Below are 26,126 nucleotides of genomic sequence, written 5' to 3'. Positions count from 1 at the left end.
GAGCTGGATGACCACAGCAGGCCAAACAGCATCAGAGGAGCAGGAAGACTGACGTTTCAGCCCTAGACCCTTTCTGAAGGGTCAGCCTTCCTGCTCCTCTGATGCTGCTTGGCCTGCTAGGTTCATCCAGCTCTACACCTTGTTAGCTCTTTATAGCAGGTCTGGAAGCTAGTTTTTGGGCTTGTCTTTCACATTAAAAGAAGTTTACAATACTGCATTTTAAACTGGTCATTTATATCAAGAAATTTTCTTTAAAGGTTCAGTATAAATTGGCACTAAGGTGCTCCCTGGATTAATATGAAGTTAACACCAAATTATTGGAACTTCAAGCAGGTGGAAATGGAGAAATATTAATTTGGCCCGTTACACTTCTGCCACTGATCAGAAACAATGTATCTTTATGATAGATTCTACAAGTCTAGCCAAACATCTAATGGAAATCGCTGCATAAATTCTCCTTGATTGAAATAGCCATCAATCAAAGCAGTAAAATTATGCATTCATCCAATGCCCTCCCAAAATGCTTCAATATCCAGACTATATTAAATGCCATTCTATTGCTGTGCATAGATATTGCTCTCCACAGATATTGAATCCTTCCTCTGAACAGAAACTAACATGTCTATTATGTTATGTCCCATGGTTGATATGTCAGGATACATTTAAGAGACATGTACACTCCAAGATACCATGTAATTTGAGGGTATCAATATTTCATACTTCATCTTACCTTGGGGTACTTGAAGCATTTCACTCTACTGGAAACATGCCACTGTAACAATAATCAATCATTATCTCAAACACTAATGTGCATGAAGCATCTCATGTTTGTACCTAATAGTTAGTTGTAATAAACTTCTGTTGGATTCTTCAAAACCATGATATTCACCCCACCAAGAGATAACATAAGCATTGCTGCAACAGGTGAAACACCCTCTTGGGGCAAATCTCACCACAACAGTAGTGGTGGTCATCAAGAAGATATTTAGATATTTAGATTTCTTGGAAGATATTTGGAAAACTAATCAAAGGCTAACCAGACAACAGAAAAATCAGTGTCATTTTCTGTGAGACAGCCGCACAGATGAGTAGACCGGTATTAACTGCCAATAAAAGTTAATTTCTTTGATAATAATGGAATATATTTCAACATAAAAGACATTTTAAAAATTGCTTTAATTAAAAGAAGAAAAAGGCAGCAGTGCACTTGTGAGCCAGAATACAAAGCCAGTTATATGCCATACAGAAAGCTGCAAAAACACAGTTCCTGACAGATGGTTCATAAGAACCAGGTTGTCACAACAGCAATAGCAAACTCTGTGTTTTCAAAGAAACAACAGTTGTTAATTTACATTGACACAAAGTCAGGCACATGCAAAATGATATGGAATTTAAGGAAGAACCATGAAAAGCAGAAACCTCACTATTGATTGGATATCCAGGGACTCCTTTACTAAATGACCACTGCTAGAACAACCTATGCAGTTCTACTTTGCTGATCCAGCAATTGATGATCTTGCCAGAAACAAATGTCTCCATTGGCAAGGAGACGTTTCATACAATTAAAACATCCGGTCTTTATCTACATGATCAGAGAGGCCCAGAAAAGATTTGGAAGGTTCTTAAAGACAAGATCAAGGTGAGAATTAACTTTAGGATTACCTTATGCAATGCATGCCTTCTGACAGTAATTCCAAGAATCTCTTGACCAGTTTATTGGTAGACACTGCAGCAAGGGGTATGAATGTGATTCTTCTGAAGTGGAAATCTCAGAGAGTTTCAGTGAGTTAGTCATCATCTTTAAGTTAGCTGAAGCATTTAGGAAGGAGATTTTGGGCAAGAAAAAAAGCACAACCATTGACACCTTATTTGAGGAAAGACAGGAGTATGAAGCCATGGTGACAGGCCAACAATAATTTCCTGCTTTAGGTGTATTTGACACTATTGTTACAGTCAATAAACACACCAAACCAACAAAATCTGTAACAGATGCAGTTTGTCATACTTATTTCAAAATTTTCCTGTTCTTCTTGATAGCTGAAAAGCATGTAGCACCAGTGGTCTTTTCTTTTTATTTATTTGTGGGATGTGGGCGTCGCTGATTGGGCAGCATTTATAGCCCGTCCCTAGATGCCCTTGAGAAGGTGGTGGTGAGCTGCCTTCTTGAACAGCTACAGTCCACCTGCTGTGGGTTGACTCACAGTGCCCTCAGGGAGGGAATTCCAGAATTTTAACCCAGCGACAGTGAAGGAATGATGATATATTTCCATGTCGAGAGGATGAGTGGTTTGGAGGGGAAATTGAAAGTGGTGGTGTTCCCATAGGTTCTGCTGCCCTTGTCCTTCTGGATGGAAGTGGTCTTGAGTTTGGATGGTGCTATCTAAGGTTTGTTGGTGAATTTCTGCAGTACATCTTGAAGATAGTACACATTACTGCTACTGAGCATCGGTGGTGGAGAGAGTGGATGCTTGTGGATGTAGTGCCAATCAAGCGGGCTGCTTTGTCCTGAATGGTGTCAAGATTCCTCAACATTCTTGAAGGTGCATTCATCCAGGCAAGTGGGGAGTATTCCATCACATTCCTGATTTGTGCCTTGTAAATGATGGACAGGCTTTGAGGAGTCAGGAGGTGAGTTACTTGTTGCATTATTTCTTACCTCTGACCTCGTCTTGCAGACATTGTGTTTATGTGGCAAGACCAGTTGAGTTTCTGGTTAATGATAACCCCCATGATGTTGATAGTGGAGGATTCAATGATGGTAACACCATCAATGTCAAGACGTGGTGGTTATATTGTCTCTTATTGGCGACGGTCATTGCCTGGCATTTGTGTGGCATGAATGTCACTTGCCACTTGTCAGTCCAAACCTGGATATTGTCCAGATCTTTTTGCATTTGAACACGGACTGCTTTAGTATCTGAAGAGTCACGAATGGTGCTGAACATTGTGCAATCATTGGCGAACATCCCTATTTTTGACATTATGATGGAGGGAAGCTCATTGATGAAGCAGCTGAAGATGGTTGGGCCCACGACTCTACCCTGAGGAACTCCCGCAGAGATGTCCTAGAGCTGAGATGACAGATCTCCAACAACCACAACTATCTTCCTATGTGTCAGGTATGACTCCACCCACTGCAGTTTGCCCTCAATATCCATTGATTCCAATTTTACCAGGACTCCTGACGTGACACTTGGTCTTATGCAGCATTGATACCAAAGGCTGTCACTCTCACCTCACCTCTGGAATTCAGCTCTTTTGTCCATGCTTGAACCAAGGCTGTAATGAGGTCAGGAGCTGAGTTGCACTGGTAGAACCCAAACTGGGCGTCACTGAGCAGGTTATTGCTGAGCAGGTGCTGCTTGATAGCACTGTCGATAACACTTTCCATCACTGATGATAGACAGTAGATTGATGGGACGGTAATTGGCTTAGATGGATTTGTCCTGCTTTTTGTGTACAGGACATACTTGGGCAATTTTCCACATTTTCAGGTAGATACCAGTGTTGTAACTGTACTGGAACAGCTTGGCGAGGGGCGTGGAGATGCATATGTGGGAAATCTTGTTTGAAAGGCCAAGTCAGACTGCTCAACAAAATATCGGTGAGCAACAAGACGGTAGCCCCACAAAACTGACAGCAAGGGAAGTGTTAAGAAGATTGCAAATATAAACACATGAATGAGATTCAGAGTCAATTACGTGACAGGCAAATTTTAGAAGGTGACCTAGCTTTCCAAATTGACAACCTTACAGACAGTATGCAGACAGTATAAGTCAAACAGAAACTTGTTCAACTTTTAGTATTGTATACAATGAAAATACAGGACAACACACTCTAAAAGCCAAGATTAATATGGGAAGTGTCAAAATATTACTACGACATATTCTGAGAGGCATGTACATCAGCAAGTGATGCTCCATGGTACAGACGAAGAGAGACCATCTCACAGCATGCAACTGGATTCCAATCCATGCATTGGCAGAATCATACTGCAGTGCCAACACACAAACTCATCTTGGCTTCCCAAAATCTTATACTTCGTAGGCGTCAATGATTGAGCAGTGGCGGGACAACCAGTACACACAGACCTCAGTATAGTCACAATTCATGAGAGACTAATTTCAGACACAACAATCTCCAAGGATATCACTTTGAAGCGATACACAAAACAACTAAGAAGATGATAAGATCTGACGTGCTAAACAGATTATGCTTTCCACCCAAAGAACATGATATTCCTCTTGATCTGCTGATTGATGCTCCAGTCAACGAGGTTGAAGATGTTCTCAAGGTTGATTTATGACACTTTGGCCAGAGCCAGTGTAAATCTTTGTAATCGGCAACTGCTGAAGATGAGCAACTACAAGGGTTACAGAAGATCGTTATGCAGGGATGGCCTGAAAGTATTGAAATACAGGAGAAGATACGGCCATTTTGGACATACATTGATGAACTTGGTATATCACAACGAGTAATCTTCAAGGGCAAACAAGCCCCAAACCAAAAGCATTATGTCAAGATATCATGTGCATATTACAGAGACACACGTGCATTGAATGCACAATATAACTATCACATGAATCTATGAACAGGCCAGAGATAAATTAGATAATCAATGACTTAAGATGCATGTGAGACATGCCAAATGTATCAACCCCAGCAGTAGAGGGAGACTCTATTTCTATACAATTTTGCATGCACCACTTGAACCAAAGTAGCTGCAGATCTACGCACAGTGCAAGGGAAAGAATACTCACAACCTGACTCCCCAGTCTGTCTACCATTGACAAGGCACAAGTCAGGAGTGTGATGGAATACTCCCCACTTGCCTGGATTAGTGCAGCCCCAACAACAGTCGAATCTTGACCGGCACCATATCCGCAAATATCCACTTCTTTCACCGCTGATATTTAGTAGCAGCAATGTGTATTATCTACAGGATGCACAGCAGAAATTTACCAAAGATTCTCAGGCAGCACCTTCCAAATCTGTGACCACTTCCATCCAGGAGAACAAAGGTAGAAATATATAGGAACACCACTACCTGCAAATTCCCCTCCAAGCCACTCACCATCCTGATTTGGAAATATGTGACCATTCCTTCATTGTCACTGGGTCAAAATCCTGGAATTCCCTCCCCAAAGGCGTTGTGGGTCAAACTACAGCAACTAGATTGCAGCAGTTCAAGAAGATAGCTCACCACCGCCTTCTCAAGGGCAACCAGGGGCAGACAGTAAATGTTGACCTAGCCAGCACCACCCACATGCCACGAGTGAAGTTAAAAAAACTTATTCAGATGGATGAGTTCTCTAAACTTCCAGTTGTTCAATGAATTATCGACAAAATGAGTGTGACTATCATAGAGCTCAGAATCATACAGCTGTACAGCATGGAAACAGATCCTTCGGTCCAACTCGTCCATGCCAACCAGACATCCTAAATTAATCAAGTCAGCATTTGGCAGCATTTGGCCCATATCCTTCTAAATCCTTCCTATTCATGTACCCATCCAGATGCTTCCACCACTTCCTCTGGCAGCTCATTCCATACACACACCACTCTCTGTGTGAAGAAGTTGCCCCTTAGGTCCCTTTTAAATCTTTCCCTCTCACCCTAAACCTATGCTCTCTAGTTTTTGAATCCCCCGCCCATGGGAAAAGACCTTAGTTATTCAGCCTATCTATGCCCTTCATAATTTTATAAACTTCTATAAGGTTAGCTTCCGATGCTCCAGGGAAAATAGTCCCAGCCTATTCGGTCTTTCCCTATAGCTCAAACCCTCCAATCCTGGCGATATCTTTATGAATCTTTTCTGAGCCATTTCAGGTTTCACAACATCCTTCCTATAGGAGGGAGACCAGAAGTGCATGCAGTATTCCAAAAGTGGCCTAACCAATGTCCTGTTCAGGCGCAACATGACTTCCCAACTCCTATACTTAATGCACTGACCAATAAAGATAAGCATACCAAATGGCTTCCTTACTATCCTGTCTACCTGGGACTCCATTTTCAAGAAACTGTAAACCTGTACTCCAAGGTTTCTTTGTTCAGCAACGCTCCCCAGGAAAGCATTAGGCAGCAAGATAACTGATTTGTCAAACAAGTGCAGTACTAAACAAAGCGTATCTCTCCAGCTGGCTATACAATCACCAGATTAGGACAAGATGTCAAGCTCCAAAGCATTACATATAAAGTTTGTACATTGTAAACTCTGTTTTACTTGCTGTATAATGATCAAATTGATAACATGTGCCTATATATCTGTTTGAGACAGTTTGTTAACCTTTGGAAACAGGGTTATGTTGTGTATGTCTCATGGTCAGAATGATAGTGTATCATTAAGAAATACTCATGTTATCAGCTCATGTTGGCTGAAGGAAGAAAGATGTCCTCTCCATCTTATCTCAGCTAACTTTGTAGCTTAATATTAGCCCAGACACCTATGTGCCTCAGGAATGTAATGTTTGTACATAATAGTTACTTGTAATAAATGTTTGTTGGATTCTTCAATACCTCAATATTCCATGGCATTTTCTTATGTTGCAGGACATAATGTAAAGCATGACTGCATCAGATAGAAGCACCCTGTTGGAGGTAAATTCAGACCACGGTCCTGTGGAGAATATGGATCTCTCACTCTGGACATCTCCCCGTAAGCTCCAATCACAGTTCCAGATACTTATTTTTAAAGCAAGTGGTGAAAAGTAGAAAGCAAAAGGAATACTTGATGATTGCACATTGCCCTTTGATAAACCACCTAAAACTAAACCTAAAACAAAAAATGCTGGAAACCACAGCGGGTCAGGCAGCATCCATGGACAGAGAGTAAGCTAACGTTTCGAGTTCACACTTGAAACATTAACTTGCTCTCTCCCCATGCATACTGCCTGACCCACTGTGATTTCCAGCATTTTGTTCTTGTTTTCAGCACAGATTCCAGCAAATGCAGTAATTGGCTCCTACCTAAAACTGAAGATAGTTTAATAAATTTAATTCCCTTAAGTCAAGAAAGCAAAGCCACATCTCCTGACTGTTAATTATTGTATCTGGCATTAGATGTAGCAGGGATTTTATTTTTTTCGCCCATTGATCACTAAGAAATGAGATTAGCATTCATCACTTTCTCGGAGTCTCCTTTCCTCACCTGTCGTCGAAGTTCCTGCAATTCTCTCCGGGCCTCCAGTCTTGATCTTTCAACTTCCCGTAGATTGGAGCGCAGCTCTCCTGCCTCATTCTGAACTGCAGTTTTGGCTTCTTCCAGGATGTTGATCTTCTGCGCCTTCTCCTCATTTGCCCTCTTTAAGCTGATGGCATAGAAACATAGTCAGTTCCCACGAATCAGAAACCATCAGAGAGGAGAGGATGGTAACCTGCAGTATTGGCAGGAATTCAAGGTATACTTTTGGGAAAGATTTGATGCTTAAGAATTAAATTTTGACTGCATGTTTAGAGCACAATATTAACAGTGTACATCTGGGCCAGAGTTAATTTTAACCTTGATTGCTTAGGGTGCAGTTTGGAAAGTTTTTGGCACATTTTTGCTATGTATTTAAAATGCAGTTGTAGCTGCTTTGAATGTGGGGATTGTAAACATTTTGCAGTAACTTGGGATTTCTGGTGTTTACAAGCAGAGTATTGTGTGCCAAGTGGTCACACCATTTTTTTATTCATTCACAGGATGAGGGCATCACTGACACAGCAGCATTTATTGCCCATCCCTAATTGCCCAGAGGGCATTTCAGAGTCAACCACATTGCTGTGGCTCTGGAGTCACATGTAGGCCAGTTTCCTTCCCTAAAGGACAGTAGTGAACCAGACTGGTTTTTTCCAACAATCAACAATGGATTCATGGTCATCTTTAGACCCTTAATTCCAGATATTTATTGAATTCAAATTCCACCATCTGCCATGGCGGGATTTGATCCCAGGTCCCCAGAACATTATCTAGGTCTCTGGATTAACAGTCCAGCGATAATACCACTAGGCCATTGCCTCCCCTGACTGCATAATACCTGATTCTTTCACTCTCAATCTTTTTGATGGTATTCCTGAGTTCCTCATTGGAATTCTGGATGGCTTCTTTTTCACGGATTTCATCATTCAGAACACGTTTGAGCTCCAGGTTCTCTTTCCGTTGCACTTCCTGAGCTTCCTCATTCTCTCGGACTTTCCTGTGGGATTCAATCAGGTCCTTACGAATTCCATCCCGAGTATCCTCCACCACACGAAGTTTTGTCTTTAACTCTTCCATCTGTTTTTGAACAAAAGTTGGAAGGCAACATTTGGCAAATCCACAATCGCAGGAATAGGTGCTAGACAGATTCGGAAGGCAAAGGAAGAAACAATAGCGAACAGTTCCAGAGACAGGACATAGTTAAAGTTGCAAAGATGGTAAATGGTAGTTACTGTTGGTGACATCAAGTACAATGGAACTAGAAGACTAAAACTGGACAGTAGTATGTTTTTGAACATGGACCAACAGCTTGGCCAGGATATGCAGAGGAAGTGAAAGTTAAACATATTTTGGTGTAGACCAAAAAAAGGTGCCTTTTTTATCACTGATGATAGGGGGATGATGCTGAATTTGAGAGGTTCCAGGGAATGGAGCGGCCTTATAATAATGGAAATAAATGTTGTCAAGAAAGGGAAACTGAATACTTTGAAACTGAATTTTGAAAGTAGGCCGAGGAAGCAGATGGCAGGCTGAATGGTGGAAAAAAACTTGATGACTGCTGTGTGAAAGGAAGTGGGTAAGTGAAATGGGGGTCCGGCTGTGTTTGGAGACAGGCAGTAGTGAGAAGCGATTGAGGAGGATTCTGGGCAAAGTTGGTTCACTTGTCACAAGTGAGAAAGGGATTACAGAGGACCTGGTGAATCATAGAATCCCTACAGTGTGGAAGCAGGCCATTTGGCCCATCGAGTCCACGCTGACCCTCCGAACAGCATCACAACCAGACCCACCCTCCTACCCTATCCCTGGATTTCTCATGGCTAACCCACCTAACCTGCACATCCCTGGACACTATGGGCAGTTTAGCATAGCTAATTCACTTGACCTGCACATCTTTGGACAATGGGAGGAAACCGGAGCACCCGGAGGAAACCCACGCAGACACGGGGAGAATGTGCAAACTCCACACAGACAGTAGCCCAAGGGTGGAATTGAACCTGGATCCCTGGCACCGTGAGACAGTGTAACCACTCAGCCAATGTGCTACACCCAAAATCTTTACATTACTGTAGTGTTTCCCTCCCTCCCTCCTTCGTGAACCAAAACCAAAAGAGACAGCGGGGCAGTTACAAAATTTGTTTGTGCAGAGCCTCAGCAGTGTGCGTCATCCATTAATGATGGCAGGGACTCTGGGAAATCTTGTGAAGTGTGTGGCATGTAAAATGTGGGAGGTCTTGGATCCACATGACACCCAAGACAGTCAAGAGGGTAGCAGTCCTTGAACACCATGTGACTGATTTAGAGCAGTGACTCTCCGCACTGCACACCATACAAGAAGGAAAGAGGTTTCTCCTACCACAGAGTGGTTACTCCACATTGTGATTGGCACGAAAGGAGGAGTGCAGAGATGGCAGGACAATGGGTGACCATTTGCTGAAAGGAAAAGAGACAGCAGGTGAAGGAAACCCAGGATCCCTTGGACCTGTCTAGCAGGTATGAAATTTTAGATGCCTATTTAGTGAGCAACATGACTGAGTTGGGGGTGGATGACAAAGAGGAAAAACACAGTACCATGGTTACCCTCTGGGAAAAGCAAGAGATGTGGTAGGCTGATTAGAAAGGTGGTAGCAGTGGATGGCTCAGTACATAGAGCAGCACAGGAACAGACCATTTGGCCCACGGTGTTGTGCTGTACATGATGCCAAGTTAAAGTAATCCCTTCTGCCTGCCTGTGGTCCATATCCCTGCATTCCTTGCTTATTCACATGCTTATTTAAAAGCCCCTTAAACGTCCCTATCATATCTGCATCCACCACTACCCCTGGCAGCGTGTTCCAGGCACTTACTACTCTCTGTGTAATAAAACTTGCCCCTCACATGTCCTTTGAACTTACGTCCTCTTACCTTAAATGTATGCCCTCCAGTAGTTCAAGGGATAGACAGACAGTCCAGTTTGCAGCCAAGGTCATGAGTCCCATATGGTCTGTTGTCTCCCTGGTGCAAGGGTTTGGGACAACTACGGGGCACATTTTTAAGGTGAGGGGAGAGAGATTTAAAAAAGACATAGGCAAATTTTTTTACACAGAGGGTGGTTCACATGTGGAATTAACTTCTTGATGAAGTAGGTGGATGTGAGTACAATTACAATGTTTAAAAGACATTCGTTTAAGTACACGAAGAGGAAAGATTTGGAGGGATATGAGCCAGGAGCAGGCAGGTGAGACTAGTTTAGTTTGGGATTATGTTCGGCATGGACTGGTTGGACCGAAGGGTCTGTTTCTGTGCTGTATGACTCTATGATTCCATGACTCTATAACAGAATGGTTGGATAAATTTCTCATAAGGGAGGGTGAATTACCAGTGGTTGTGGGTCATGGAGCTACCAATGACACAGGGACAGATGGCTTGGAGGTCTTGCAGGAGTCAGGGAGCAGGTTGAAACCAAGGAGCTCCAGGGTAGTAATCTTGGAAATACTACCTATGTCATGAGCCTCAACCATTTATGCAAAGGCAGTTCAGGGACGTAACTGTGTGGCTTTAGGGGTGGTGTAGAAAGGAAGGGTTTAGATTTTTGGGATGTTGGGATCACTTTTGGGAAAGGAGAAAGCTGTTCAGAAGAGATGGGATTCACCTGAGCAGAAATGGAACCAATCTCATGGGGATGGATTTAAACTTGTAAAGCAGTGGTGTGGATTGACGAATGGGCCTAACTTTGGAAGTACCAGTGAGGGCAAAAAGGTGAGAAGATGGAGAACGGGGAAAGTAAATGGGGAAAGACATAAGTATTGACAGCAAACAAAGAAATCGGCAAGAAAGTGATAAGGGCAAGGTTAAATTGATTGTTTGTTAATGCATGGAGTATAGCGAACAAAACTGAGGAACTGGAAGCAGATATTCCTCTAAGGGGATATGACATAGTCGGATTGACAGAAACATGGCTTAAGCCAGAACAGGACTGGATACTTGACGTCCTGGGTTATAAAGTTTTAAGCAGAATCAGGATGGGTAAAAAGGAGGTGTAGCAATCTTGGTTGAAGATAGTATCATAGCCCTTGAAGGAAATGCAGTCCCTGAATTAGAATCTATGTAGTTGGAGGTGAGAAACAGGAGGGAGCAGTGACCTTGTTGGGTATTTATTATAGACCTCCAAATAGTAGGAGGAAATAAAAGAGAGCTTTTGCAGGCAGATTATGAAAATCTACAAGTCAAGTAGGGTTATGATAGTTGATGATTCAATTTCCCTAAAGTAGGGCAGCACGGTGGTTCAGTGGTTAGCACTGCTGCTTCACAGCGCCATGGACCCAGGTTTGATTCCAGCCTCGAGTGACTGTCTGTGTGGAGTTTGCACGTTCTCCCTGTGTCTGCATGGGTTTCCTCCGGGTGCTCCAGTTTCCTCCCATAGTCCGAAGATGTGCAGGATAGGGTGGATTGGCCATGCTAAATTGCCCGTAATGTTCAGGGATGTGTAGATTCGGTGGGTTATATGGGGATGGGTCTGGATGGGATGCTCTGCGGGTCAGTGTGGACTTGTTGGGCTGAAGGGCCTGTTTCCACACTGTAGGGATTCTATGACCTATGATGATCTAGACTCAGAGAATGTTAGAGTGTGGGGAACGGAAGGGGAGAGGTTTCTGTAATGTGTGCAGGAGAACATTCTGGAACATTACATTTCCAGCCTTCCCAGGAAGGAAGCTAGATCTGGGCCTAGAAAATGAGTCTGTACAAGTGCAAAACATCAGAGTGGGGAAGCATTTGGGAAATAGCGATCATAACATAATAAGGTTCAATATTAAATCAGAAAGGGATAAAAATCAGTCAAGGATTAAGATACTGGACCGGAAAAGAGCAAATTTTAGGGGTCTAAAAGTTAAACTGGAACAGGTTGATTGGAAATACAACAGTGGATGAGAAATGGGAGACTTTCAAGAAAGGGATGAATAGGATGCAAGCTAGGTACAGACCATAAGAAATAAATGCAGTATATCCAAAGCTAGAGTACCACCGATGGCTAGGGATATTGTGGAGAAAATAAGGAAGAAAGAAGAGGCATATGATGCATACCAAAATAATAATAGCATTGGAAACCAGGAAGAGTATCGCAAATGCAGGAAAGAGGCTAAGGCTGGAATAAGGAAGACTAAGAGGAAGTATGAAGAAAGGATGGCAGGCTACAAATAGTAAAATATTCTTCAAACATATTAACAGTAAAAGATTAGTGAAGGCCAAAGTGGGGTCCTTAAGGAACAAGCAGGATAAGCTGCTCACTGTAGCAAAGGATATGGGAGAGATACTAAATGAATACTTTGCTTCTATCTTTACCAAATTAGAAGATGGTGACAATTCCCCCTTGAAAACGTGATTGTTGAGCAACTGAACAGTATAATGATAGATAAAGAAGAGGTGCTAAAAAGGCTGGCAGCATTCCAGGCATAGAAATCACCAGCATCCCACCAGATGGGATGCATGGCCTGCAGTACTTGAAGGGATAGGCAGACAGTCCAGTTTGCAACCAATATCTTAAGTCCCATAAGAGAGGTAATGGAGCAAATTTCAGAACCACTGACAGAAACTTTCCAGTCCTGTCTGAACACAAGATTAATCTCAGGGGACTGGCGGATTGGAAATGTGACGCTGTTATTTAAGAAAGGGCAAAGAATAACCCTGGAAACTACAGACCTGACCGCTTGACATCAATAGTGGGAAAACGGATGAAGGGCATAATGCAGGATAAGGTAAATATACACTCAGAGAAAAATAAGTTAAGACTATACAGTCAACATGGCTTTGTCAAGGGCAGATCATCCCTGACGAATTTAATTGAATTCTTCGATGAGGCGACACAGAGAGTGGGAAATATTGTGGATGTTATATATTTGGACTTTCAGAAAGGATTTGACATGGTGGCACATGGCAGGTTTGTTAGCAAATTAGGAATATTTCAAATTGGTAGCAGCATGACTTACAAGTTGGCTAAAAGATCAGAAACAGAGGGTAGGTATATAAAGGGATTTCACAGATTAGAGATAGAAGTGTTACTCCCCAGGGATCGGTCTTTGGACCCTTGCTTTTTCTGATTTATATAAATTATTTGGAGATGGGTGTTGAGGGCATAATGTATAAATTTGCAGATGATACTGAGCTAGGGACAATAGCGAATTATGAGGATGATGCTGAATGATTTCAGAGGGACATTGACAAGTTAGACAAATGGGCAAACACCTGGCAGGTGAATTTCAATGCAGAGAAATATGAGGTAATGCATTTTGGTAGAAAAAGCATGGACAGACAATGGAGGCTCGATGGTAGAAATTTGAGGGGAGTACAGGGGCAGACAGACCTCGGGGGGTTCACATGTGTAATTGTCTGAAGGTGGCCAGGCTGAAACAATTGTCAAGGTGGCTTATAGGATCCTTGGGCTTATAAACAGAGGCACAGAGTATAAAAGCAAGGAGGTGATACAACACGTCTGTAAATAATTAGTCAGACTACGTTTGGAATATTGTGTTCAGTTCTGGGCACCTTATTTAAGGAAGGCTGTTAAAGCCCTGGAGAGAGTGCAAAGGAGATTTAGTAGAATGATACCAGGAACGAAGGGTTTTAGATACAAGGGAAGATTGGAGAAATCAGACTTATTCTCCTTGGAGCAGAGAAGATTAAGAGGTGACCTTATTAAGGTTCTCAAAATTATGAATCACTTTTACAGGGTAAAGAAGGATATTCTGTTACCACTATTTGGTATGTTAGTAACTAGGGGCACCAATTTCAAGATTATCCACAAGGCAACTAGGAGTGAGATGAGAAAGACCTTCCTTCCTCAGAGTTGTGAGGATGTGGAATGTGCTACCTGGGAGACTGGCGGAGGAGGATTCCATAGGAAGTTTCAAAATAAAGCTGAATATATATTTGGAAGTGACGGAAATAGGGCTGGAGAATGGTTAGCTCTTTTGGGGGGGCAGTACAGACACAATGGGCTGACTAGCCCCTTTCTGTATTGTACAAAATTCTATTATTCTATATGGCTAATAAAACTCGTACCAGGACTGTATGTGAAGCATTTAAGAACTCTGTAGATCTCTCTGCAGTTGTGTCTGTGGTCCCTTTTTTTTTTGCGAAGACAAGTAGCATTTCCACTGTGGTTAAAATATCAGAATTTGTCTGGAACCACAACCTCCAAACCTGGATTCTCTCATTTTCATGGGGCAGGCTGTTGTTTACATAATGGTGATTCCTGGAGATTGCTGCCTCCTAGGAAGTCAAATTTTGGAAACCCTCACATCTGGAATCTGGTGGTAAAGCTTAGACTAGGCAAGAGTTGATCTATTTGCAGTGCATTTGTTTTTTGTTTGAATAGCCAGATGACCCTTTGGAGAGCTTAGATACCTCTGCAGACATGGTCCCAGGACACCTTCGGGGTCAGGGTCAGGAATTCTTGTTGGGATGGTCCAATATCCTTTGAGGATGAGGCTAAAAATTGTGTCAGGTGTCTGTTGGGACAGTCAACTGGAGAAAATTGTACATAAATGGTGCACACCTCCCTTCAAACTATCCAAGTTGTCAACAAGTGGCAAGAAATCTTAATAACTGGCAAGAGGTGTTCACCTGCCAAGAAATGACTAGAAATGTCAGAATGTGGCCATTACCATTGACCAGAAACTGAACTAGGTTGGCCATATAAAGTTTGTGGCTACGAGAGTGCACCAGAGGCTGGAAATTCTGTGGTGAGTGACTCATTGCACCATTTCTCAAAACCTGTCCGTCATCTAAAATACACCAGACAGAAGTGTGAGGACATACTTTTCATTTGTCAGATGAATGCAACTCCAACGATACTCAACAAGACCAACACCTCTGGCACCTCATCTACCACCTTTAGCATTCACTCCTACCAACACCAATACATTACAGCAGTAGTGTATACCATCTGTAAGATATAATGCAACAACTCCACCAAGACTCCTTAGATAACACTTCCTTCCAAACCACTGTCCTCCACCACCTAGGAGGACATGAGCAAGTACATAGGAACACCACCACCTGCAAGTTCCCCTTCATACCACACACCACCTTGATCTGGAACTAAACTGCTGTTCTTTCACTGTCACTCAGTCAAAACCTAGGACTCCCTCCCTACACCCCAAGGACTCAATGGTTCAAGAAAGTAGTTCACTGCCACATTCTCTAGGGCAATTAGAAATACGCAACAAATGCTGGCCTATTCAACAATGCCCACATCCCATGAATAGATAAAAACAAAATCAGAATGAGAGTGCCGTTCTCGATAGAATGTAGTCTATAGTATAGGAACCCAAAACCAATACAACATCACATGAAGGAAGGATGCTGTGCTGTAAGGTGTGCAATTTTAATGTCATTTATGTTGGAAGTTTGAACTAGTGGTATATGAGTTTTCCGTTTATCCAAAAGGGTTTAATGATTAACTGCAAGCATTTCTGTAGCCACAGTAATTTCTTATTAACACAGCATTGGGAAAAGACTTCCTGGAGAGTTTTGATTGGAAGAGATAAAGTTTCCAAATGAGCAAAATAAACAGAGTTAACCTTTCAGATAGAAGAGTTTGTTGGGCTAAGGGCAACACCCATAGCTTGAAAGTTGTAAAAATGTTGCTCCTGAGATAAGACATTAGTTTAAGACTGTTTCGTGAAGTTGAAAAAGTCTAAACTGAATTATATGACAGACTAAGGAAGAGGTTATCAGATTCTCATGAATGGAAATTGAAGCTACGGCTAACTCAAACACTATGTAGATAGATAGAGAAGGGAATTCTCTCTGGCATTTTGAAAATTGTAATGGGATGCTATTGGGGCTAATGTGATTGTACTTTTGCTTGTGATTTTGAAATCTTCAAATGTGTGTTATATGTTAAAGTTTGGTTTATTCTATTCTACCTTCATTTCTTTTATGTCATACACTTCGGTTTTATTGTTAAAACAAAATTGAAGTATTGCATGCTTGTGTTTTGATGATAAAACACCTCATTGAAATCAAAATATGAAACATGATCTATCAAGCCAGATTTCAGCCTGGGATCCAACTTGTCCAGTAATAACATCAATTGGGATCATAGCAGCGTGATCATACCAGCCGATGAAGACAAGTATGCTGTGTACCTTCTTGACCACCTTATCCATCTGTGTTGTCACTTTCAGGGATCCATGGACCTGTACACCCAGATCCCTCTGTATGTCAATGATAGCTGTGAAAGAAAAACCTGGAAAGCTGAGAGTATGCATATATCCAATGGATCTCGACAAAGCATAAGAGATTTCACCACCCAGTGACAACCATTGAAGAAATTTTGCCACAGCTTGCCAAGGCAAAAGACTTTACAACCCTCAATACAAAGAATGATAACTGGCAAGTAAAATTGAATGAAGGCAACTGTTCTCTAAATCATGCTGGACACTGTTTCAGGAGACATAGCTGGCTACATATGTCATTGGTCATTTCCATTCTGCCAGAGGAGTACCAATAGAGACAGCTTGAGATGGTGCATGATCTTCAAATGGAAACCATTTTGGGCGATCTAATAGTTAATGATGTGAAGGCACTAAGCAAGTAGCCATCACAGATCATAATCAGAATCTAGTGTGATTGCGAAAGATGAAACTGAAGCTGGACAAGAAAAGGATGTAGTTGAAGATGTACATAAGTCATGTACTGACAGCAAAAAGATTTTGCCTGAATCCTGACAAGACAAGAGCTGTGGCAGAGATGCAGCAATCAAAAGATATGAAAGCAGTGCAATGATTTGTTGGATTCACTTCTAACAAAGTGCTTGCCAAGTTTCTCATCAGAGTGTGAACATTACTACTAATGATGTGCAGGGGTACAGAACAATGTAGTGAGTAGGGTGTAGCTTTCACTAGAATAAAAAAAACTAACATAAACAGTTTAACATGTTCTGGAAGTTATCAAACCAGCACTGATATTAAATCTTAAAGGTAACTGCCTTACTCTGATCAAGCACTCAACATGTGAACAACAGTCCCTGAGGAAGGAGCACCACCTCAGTTACGAGTAGGTATGAGACAAACTGACAACAACTCACAAGTATGTCACTAAAACACAACCCCAACACTTTAGAGATAATGGATGAAATGCATGTGCAGAAACTAATGAAAGTGGGATAGTCTAGATGTATCAGAGTTTTATTCATGAATGATAACTTTGTTGTCGATGGATGTTGGGTACCTCTGGTAACTTGTATCTGCAAATTGTAGAGGATGCAATTTTGTATCTTTATTAAAGAGGGGATGCTTAGAGTGATGTATCTGTAAAAAAGTATACTAAATGTCTTGGCTTGGTCATATCACCCCTATCTCGGTTATAAGTTGCTTTCAGTTTAGTCAGTAGCAGCCATTAAACATGTTACACACAGGTAGACTGGAAATGGGAAGTACAGAGTTTGTAATGCTGAGCTACTTAACACCAAGGCAACGAAAGAGGGCAAATGAGTTCTGAAGTAATGTCACTTTAGATTCAAAATGTTAACTGTGGTTCTATCTGCACGGATGCTGTCAAACCTGCTGAGTTTCTCCGATACCTTCTGTTTTATTTCAGATCTCCAGCATTTGCTTTTGTGTGTATCATAAACTTGAGCTTGTCAGGTTAAAGTGAAGAGAGAGGAATGAAGAAATGCTTAGAGATGGCTCTGCTAGTAAAGGTGATCTTGTAGTGGTCTGGATCAGAGTTTACGTAGCAATTGAGGTTAAAGTACAGATAAATACAACAAGACAAGACTGGATTGATTAAGGTTCAGGTTAAACTCACCAAGGAGGAGGAAGTATGGTGCAAAAGCTTAGTAAGCAGAAATGGGAGGAGATTTTAACTAGGAACACACAGTGGTTCTAGAAGAGATTTAAATGCAAAGATCTTGAAGGAGAGGTAGAAAGTCTTCAGTATGGCTGTCAATATCAGTAGAAACCATGAAATGCTACCAATAACTTCAGCAAGGTTAATTTTAAATCTATTTTATTCTCCTTCTCTCGGGATTTCCTTCTTAGATCCTTGAAAGCGTTCATTTTTGCTGACGGAAGTGGGAGCTTAGCTTTGACAGAAAATTCAGCCATGCCAAAGAGATCACTGACCTAAAACATTAACTATTTCACCTCTGTCTCTCTACAGGCAGCCTGACCTGCTGAGCGTTTCTCACATCTTCTGCTTTCTTTCGGGGTGCTGTTGGACAGCACCACCTGCCCTTACCTACTAAAGGCAGCTTGGTAGTTTTCAGCAGGGACTGTTCCATTTGCAGTGAAGTGTTGAATTGCTGTTTCACAGCTTCTTTCTCTGCAGGGCTAAGGCCAAATGTTGTGTCTTTAGCTCCATACGTGCCTTAGGTACGTTAACTCTGAACAGACTAAATGCCAAGCTGGAACAAAAATCTCCAAGTTTGAATGTCAATTCTGGTCTGACACCTTTTCGTTTCATTCCACTGTGAATAGCTTTGAATAGCAACACAGCCAAGTGGTGCTCTTATATTTGTCTTGGAAATGTCAGATCGATAATTGTATTAATAAGATCCCTACATTTGTCCTCAGGACCTGAGAATGAAGCCAAACGTGTGCCATTAACTTTCATTTGAACAGGTCTCCCATTTCTGCACTCGCCTCAAGTTTCCAAGTCAACAAATATATGTCCCCTCCATTGTTACAATAGCTTGACAACTCAAAGAGACATTTCTGTACAGCTGCAACCACTTTTCCACATTTATAAAATAAATACTACATTCTCAGATTATTCCCAGTGTGAAACGAGCTATAAAAACTTTATTGTTCCCTCTGAGATAAGCAGAGTCTTGGCTGGCGCCAAGCAGATTTGGTTTTCTGGGTGGAAATACGAATATGTTACTCCACCAACTTCCCATATAATAAAATGGTAAAGAGTAAACAAAAGAATTAACTTGAGCCCTTTGCCATAAGGGCATGTATACAAGCAAGTATAATTACCATTGAGAAGGCAATCATCTGTGTGGTCCATACATCAGTCTTGGAGGTTGGCAAAACTGCCAACAAAAATAATTGGACATTGTTTAATGGATTTGTTTTTCTTTTCATTCAGTGCCAACCATTTTAACCCTTTCCTGGGCAGTCACATCTGCAGTCAATGCCTGCTCCTGAAAGTACTGGATTGCTGGTTTTCTACATCACCCGATTGACTGTGCTTCCAGACCACAAACGCAGCTTTGTAGCATCGAGAGCATCTGTGGAAGGTTAATTTCAAAAGACAAAGATAGGATTGGGGTATGCTGTCCTTGCTTTCAGCTCCTACAGAGCTTGTTTCGAGTTTGGGTCTGTTTTGTAGTGCAGGCTAGATATGTTGTGTAGCTTTTGCCAAGAGCTTTGTTCAAAGGGGTGGACTTTTACTTGTGGGAATTCATGAGCGCACTTCATGAAGACCAGCAATGTCAAGTTCCTGAGGGTCCTAAAGACTGCAAATAGGTTGTTATGCTTCAGTGACCTTACAGAATAATGTCCTGGCTATCTAATGCTCCTTCTGGGAAACTGGAATATGTCAGGACTTGGGTTTAAGAATTGACTCAAATCCCATTTAGCAAAAGTACCTGTTTAAGCACACTGATTATTTGATAGAATCATAAAAGTGAAGCACAGAAGGTATGCATTAGGCCTATGGTGTTTCTGTTTAGCAAAAATAGACTAGCCAGCCTAATCTCACGTTCTAGTTCTTGGTCTGTAGCCCTGTAGACTCGCACTGTACATTTAATGAGGTTTCCACAATAATGAGAATTTCTGCCAGCACCACCCTTTCAGGTAGTGAATTCTTGATTTCTACCACATGCTGGGTCAAAAAGCTTCTAAAATTCTCTGTAATCCTTCTGTAAATTACATTAAATCTATGCACCCAACTATTAACCTCACTGCTAAGAGAAACAGGTTCTTCCTACCCACTCTGTCTAGGCCCCTCACAGTTCTATGGCCCTCCATTAATCTCCCTTCAGCTTTCTTTGTTCTAAAGAACACAAACGCAGATGATCCCACGTTTCCTCCTCGCTAAAATAATCAATTTCTAGCATCATCTTTGGAAATTTCCTCCATACTTTCGCCAATCCAATCACATACAGGAAACCTGTATATCTGTGAGTTCACAACTCGCAAATTCACTTATCTGTGCCAAAAATTCAGTAGAAACAAAAATTCAGTAGAAACAAGCATGGGCAAACTGACGTATCTCCAATTTTTAACCTGTATTTTCAACAAGCTCTGCACTCATGAATTTCATTGTTTGTGGGGGTTCTCAGAGACAGAACCCTCACACCTACAGAGGAATGGCTGTATTTCCTCTGATGCCAAACACTCAGAGGTTATCTTTCCTACCATTGATCAGATCACATCTGCAGTACTGTGCACAGCACTGATCACCTATTTAAGGAAAGATCTAAATGTGTTGGAAGCAGTTCAGGGAAAGTTTACCAGACCATTGACTGCAATGCGTGGGTTGCCTTGTGAGGAAAGGCAGGGACAGGCTAGTCTTGTGTCCACTGGAGTTTAGAAGAGTAAGATATGACTTGATTGAAATGTTCAAGATCCTTGGGGCTCTTGACAGGATAGACATGGACAGGACATTTCCTCATAAAGGAGAATCTAGAACTAGTGGCCACTATTTAAGTATCAGCAATGACCCATTTAAAACAGATGAGGTGAATTTGTTTCACTCACACATCATGAGTCTTTGAAACTCTCTCCCTGTGGCATTGTAGTTCATCAATATATGAGAAATTTGGATGAGAATATTGGAGACATGGTTAGTAAGTTCACAGACAATATCAAAATTGGTGGTATAATGGACAGCGAAGTTGCTTATTCAAGAGTACAAGGGACCTTGATTCACTGGACTAGCAAGCTGCAGAATGGCAGATGGAGTTTAAATTAGATAAATGCAAGGTGTTGCATTTTGGTAAGATAAACCAGGGCAGGATTTACACAGTTAATGGTAGGGCTCTGGGGAGCATTGCCAAACAGAAAGATCTAGGGGTACAGGTACATAGTTCCTTGTAAGTAGCATCACAGGAAGACAGAGAGGTGAAGAAGGCTTGCCTTCCTCGGTCGGAGCATTAAGTCCTGGACTTGGGACTTCATGTTACAACTATTCAAGACAAGGTGACATTTGGAGTACTGTGTACAATTCTGGTCATTCTGCTATAGGAAGGATATTATTAAAACTGAAAAGGGTGCAGAAAATATTTATAAGAATATTACCGAGACTGGAGGCTTTGAGTTATAAGGAGAGGCTGGGACTTTTTCCCCTGGAGTGTAGGAGGCTGAGCGGAGACCTTATAGAGGTTTATAAAATTTTGAGAGGCACAGATAAGGTGAACAGCCGAGGTCCTTTTCCCAGGGTAGGGAAGTCCAAAACTAGAAGACATAGGTTTAAGGTGAGACGGGAAAGATTTAAAAGGGACCTGAGGGACAACTTATTCACATGGAGGGTGGACTGAACTGCCAGAGGAAGTGGTACAGGTGAGTACAATTACAACATTTAAAAGACATTTGGACAGGTACGTGGATAGGAAAAGTTTAGAGGGATATGGGCCAAGCACAGGCAAATGGGACTGGTTCAGTTTAGGAAACTGGGCCAGCATGGATTGGGCCAAAGGGTCTGTTTCCATGCTTTATGGCTATGATTCTATGATGGAAACAGTCTTTAAATATTTTAAAACAGAGGTAGATAGATTCTTGTAGATATTTGCATAAGTACATGAATATGAAATGTTTGGAGGGATATGGGCCAAACGCAGGCAAGTGGGACTAGTTTAGTTTGGGAACATGGTCAGCATGGACTAGTGGACCGAAAGGTCTGTTTCCATGCTGTATGACTCTATGAAAAGTCATTAGGGATGAGTGGAAATGTGGACCAGATTTATTATATGTCACAGGGTGGCGCACAGAAAGTTAAGCCTTTGCATTTCTGGAATCACCACAAAAGTTAAATATTTTAAAAGCTCCCAATTTATCCATCTTTAGATCTAGCTTTCTGCAAATTACAAGAATTATTATTTATTACATTGAAATCAATTTTTACTGCAGATAAACAATTATGAGGTGTCGGCATATAACTCTCCTAGTTAAAACTCTGACCTCCTTATAAACTCTCCCTTACACACATACAGACAGACATAGACTTGAAAAGAAAGGGGTATTAATAGGAGGAAGGAAAAACTGGGAAAACCGTTCAAAGGTCTCTGTTCACAGGATTTGCTGAGATGATTCTAGTGCTGATCAGAACCTTCTCGGTCTGGCTTCTTTCAACATTTTCACATGTTCTTGGGAGGGACAGGGTGAAAGGTCTCAGGCTTTTAAATTAAAAGTCACAGCTTACAGCAACCAAGATTTTCTTTAGGCTTAAAGTGTTTTTTTTACTGCAAAGGACACAGAGAGCTCCTGAGTTGGTAGAGAACTGATGGTTTCTCCTTATCTTGTTCACAGCCCCAGGCTGTTCACCCACATTGGAACCAATCAAAATTTGTTGACAGGAAGAAGGGTTGTTGTCATCAGCAACTGCTCACCAGCACACACAGCAATTAGTTACTTGTTCCCAACTGGTTGTTCATTGATACATAGCCCTTGAATGCAGTGTGTCTGCAAACTATCTACTACTGCTGAAACCAGCAGCTGTATAGTGCTTGGTTTTTAAAACAATTCTTTTCTATTTCATTCCAGAAAGCAACTCTGAAGTCTGGGAGAGCACTTGGGTGTAAGTAGCTGCTCTATTTTATGTTTATTCGTTCATGGGATGTCGATATTACTAGCAAAGCCAAAACTGATTGCCCATCCTTAATTACTCTTAAGAACGTGGCCGTGAGCTGCCTCATTTAACTGCTTTTGTCCACGTGGTGTAAATCCATGAAATAAAAGGGACTTCCAGGGTGAAGAGAGATTTTCAAGTAGCATTCCACGTGTTTACAAAGGTCAAAAGAAAATTGCGTGTGATCATTGAACTGTGCTTATGTACAAGGGTGTGCACTGACATACCAATTACTCTGAATATTTCTGTCTGATGGATACTTCAACTTTTAATCAAAGTTGAAAAGGTTCTTAGGGCTTTGATAATGACTTTCAAATATGAGTAGAGACAGTACTGTACTGAGTTTGCACCAGACCCAACAATCAGATGAATGGGCTCCAAACTGTGTCAGATATCAATGATTTTCTTGCTCAAAAATTTCTCTCAGATGGGGAATGAAGGTGGGTGGGTGAGGTGCAAGGGTTACCAACCTGCCTAAGCAATGGTCTTCTGGCAATGGGAAACAAATTCTGTTTGAGTTAGCACATAAGACCATACGGGAAAGGAAAAGAAAGATGACCAGCTAGTCTATCAAGTCATTCTATATGGAGCTACCTGTTTATATCATCATTCAGTCCATGCTATCCCAGCTTACATTTTTCCCTGCTCCTGTCCCATATTGTGTAAAGGTCTGGAAGGGTTAATAGAGTGGAACACCTTAATCACCAGCCATTATGGTGGTCTCATATAGACCTCGTGGAACGACAGCTTAAGGTCATGGAGGAGTAACAGCTGTTATCCTGCCTCCCCCTCAGTCTCTGTAAAAATTGCCCAGATTCTCGATGGCCAGATGCAGCAGATATGGAAGTTGAGCATTGTGATACTGCAAAATCCTCAACATCGCAGACTCCAGGGGAACTGCCCAATAAACTGACAATTTCAGTGTGTATGCATCATTAAAACCAAACCTGCCAAAAGCTTTTTTCAAGTTCTTTCTTAGCTGTTTCATCATTGTAATGGAGTAGGTCTGATGTTTTATATTTCTCCTTCCTCTGTACAGCAATGTAGGATGGGCATTATCCTATAGTGTGAGTCATAAATTTATGGAGGAGATGTAGATGCTGTTGAAACGTTGGTTATGTATGTAAAACCATCAAGCTCCCAAGTTATTTAACTCCTAGCATTTTAAAGTTTAATCAAAAAAAACACAGCCTGACAGTGTTCATGAGAGTTGAAAAACTCCAGCTATGATGGTATTTAAATCCCCGGTTTTTTTAAAAATTTGACAAAAACATACCATCCTGTTAGTGAAACTTAAAGAAAATCCTTTCCAACTATTATAATGGCTCTTCATTGATCTTAAGCTAAGAGCTATCTGTATGCCATTATTAAAGCTTGGTTGCTTTCCACAATTTCTCATCATCTCAGCAAGATCCTATGGACAGGTTTTAATCGATTGTTCAAAAAAGCTATTGAAGAATTAGCTATGGGGTGATGAGCACAATATGTTTGATGTGGGATTAAGTACCTGTAGGGTTTTAAACACTTCAATTAGACTTTTATGAAATGTGGCATTATTTTACAATTCCAAAATCTGTATTGATAATCAGAACACTATTTTATTTCATGTTAACCATGGTTCTGGAGGTCTGCCCATGGTGAATATTGGGTTAATTGGCATGAAAGGTGCAAAGGATGGTGTGTGGATGGTATGGGTTGGCATGAGTTAGCGTGAAGTGGATGTGGGAGCTATAAGGGGACATTTGAGTGGCTTGAAGGCATGGCCTGGCATTATGAGTGCCTGGGGGCATGGAAGGAAACTAAGGAACGGTATGGAGGGTAAAAAAATGAGAGGTGAGAGCTACATGGACTAATATTTAACACACAATTGGCACACATCCCCAAGAACCTGGGCCTTTTATACAGCGCAGTGTGGTACTACACAGCCCTTGGGGATGACCTCCAATCTGTGTCTTGGAGCACTGGGCTTGATTCCATCCTGTTACCTCCACTCTCTGGAGTGAACATCATGCCACTTTCTGATTTGTGCCCCCTCTTCTCAGGAGTGGTAACTTGAGCAATACTGTCTTTGATATCCCACTTGGCTAATAATGAAAATTTATGGCTACTTCTTTCCTCCTGATCTAAACAGTGGGCTGTGAATGAGATTGCCATGAAAGGCTATCACTTCAGAGAAACTGTGTGTGTTATTGTAGCGCAGTAGCAGAGAAACATCCAGAATCATTAGGATTCCATTCAATCACACTCAAATTTGTCTCTGAGAATGCAAAGGCAGATAAATCATTGAACTTACCTCCCTGAGAGTTACTTCTCTCTGCCGTGTTAAATCTTTAAGCTGCTCATTGAGACTTTTGATTTCTCTCTCATGGGAGGTCAGAGCTTCCTCAAACTGACCTTGAAAGGTCTTCAGCTCGGCACTAAGATTGTTAATGGTGTTCTGGGTTAAAAGGAGAAGATGCAGAAGATTAGTTATTTGCAGGCCGCTCCACAGCGTGGTCTTGGCTTCAATATTGACTCATGTTGAAAAGAGAATGCAATGCAACAGGAATATAATGCTAGGCTAATTGGCACCTTGTCATGCTCCTGCCGACTATATGAGTCTCGTTTCACCCGGTCGATTTCCATGTTCGCATTGCCAAGTTCACGTTGGGCCTGATTGAGTTTCTCCAATAGGATATTTTTCTCAGATTCTTTGAGACACAAGGCCTTAAAAAAGAAATATATTTGCTCAGCTGGAGCTTGATTCATTGAGCAGGCTGACCAAGAATGAGAATAGATGACTGAACAGAAAGAGAAACAGCATCTGGTACAACTGATAGCCTTGCTTTTGTAACCAACCGGATGGACAACATTTTCCACATACAATCACCTCTAACCCTGATGGATGATGGACAGCGACTCAGCCATTCCCGCCAAACAAGTGCAGCTTCATCAATGCAGCAGTGTTAACAGACGGTAATTCTATCATTAGTCACATTAGACTTGCTTTTGACTAACTTTCGTCCTGACTGAAGGTGTGGATTGTGTTACAGTGGGTGGCTGTAACCAAACTGGGATAAATCTCAAGTCTAATGACTGACCGTACTTCCCAATTTCCCAGAGCAGTAAGTCATTATATCAATCCACCTGTACTTTCTTTCAGAGATAACAAGGTGTAGAGCTGGATGAACAC

General features: G+C 41.6%; 1 protein-coding gene across 1 annotated transcript in view; it reads right to left on the bottom strand.

Annotated features, from left to right (window-relative positions):
* crocc2 (ciliary rootlet coiled-coil, rootletin family member 2) overlaps positions 1 to 26,126 on the bottom strand; it is a 267,028-nt gene that overhangs the window by 94,037 nt on the left and 146,865 nt on the right. Inside the window, exons 22-25 of the mRNA XM_048604136.1 lie at positions 25,526 to 25,660; positions 25,248 to 25,391; positions 8,016 to 8,254; positions 7,124 to 7,307 (exon numbers count right to left, since the gene is read on the bottom strand). Of these exons, the coding sequence (XP_048460093.1) occupies positions 7,124 to 7,307; positions 8,016 to 8,254; positions 25,248 to 25,391; positions 25,526 to 25,660 (702 nt within the window). The remainder of the gene's footprint in view (positions 1 to 7,123; positions 7,308 to 8,015; positions 8,255 to 25,247; positions 25,392 to 25,525; positions 25,661 to 26,126) is intronic.

Source organism: Rhincodon typus, chromosome 13 (assembly GCF_021869965.1).
Source record: "Rhincodon typus isolate 14 chromosome 13, sRhiTyp1.1, whole genome shotgun sequence".
NCBI lineage: Eukaryota > Metazoa > Chordata > Chondrichthyes > Orectolobiformes > Rhincodontidae > Rhincodon > Rhincodon typus.
Note: the sequence above shows the minus strand (reverse complement) of the source record. Positions and strands in the feature narration are given on the sequence as shown.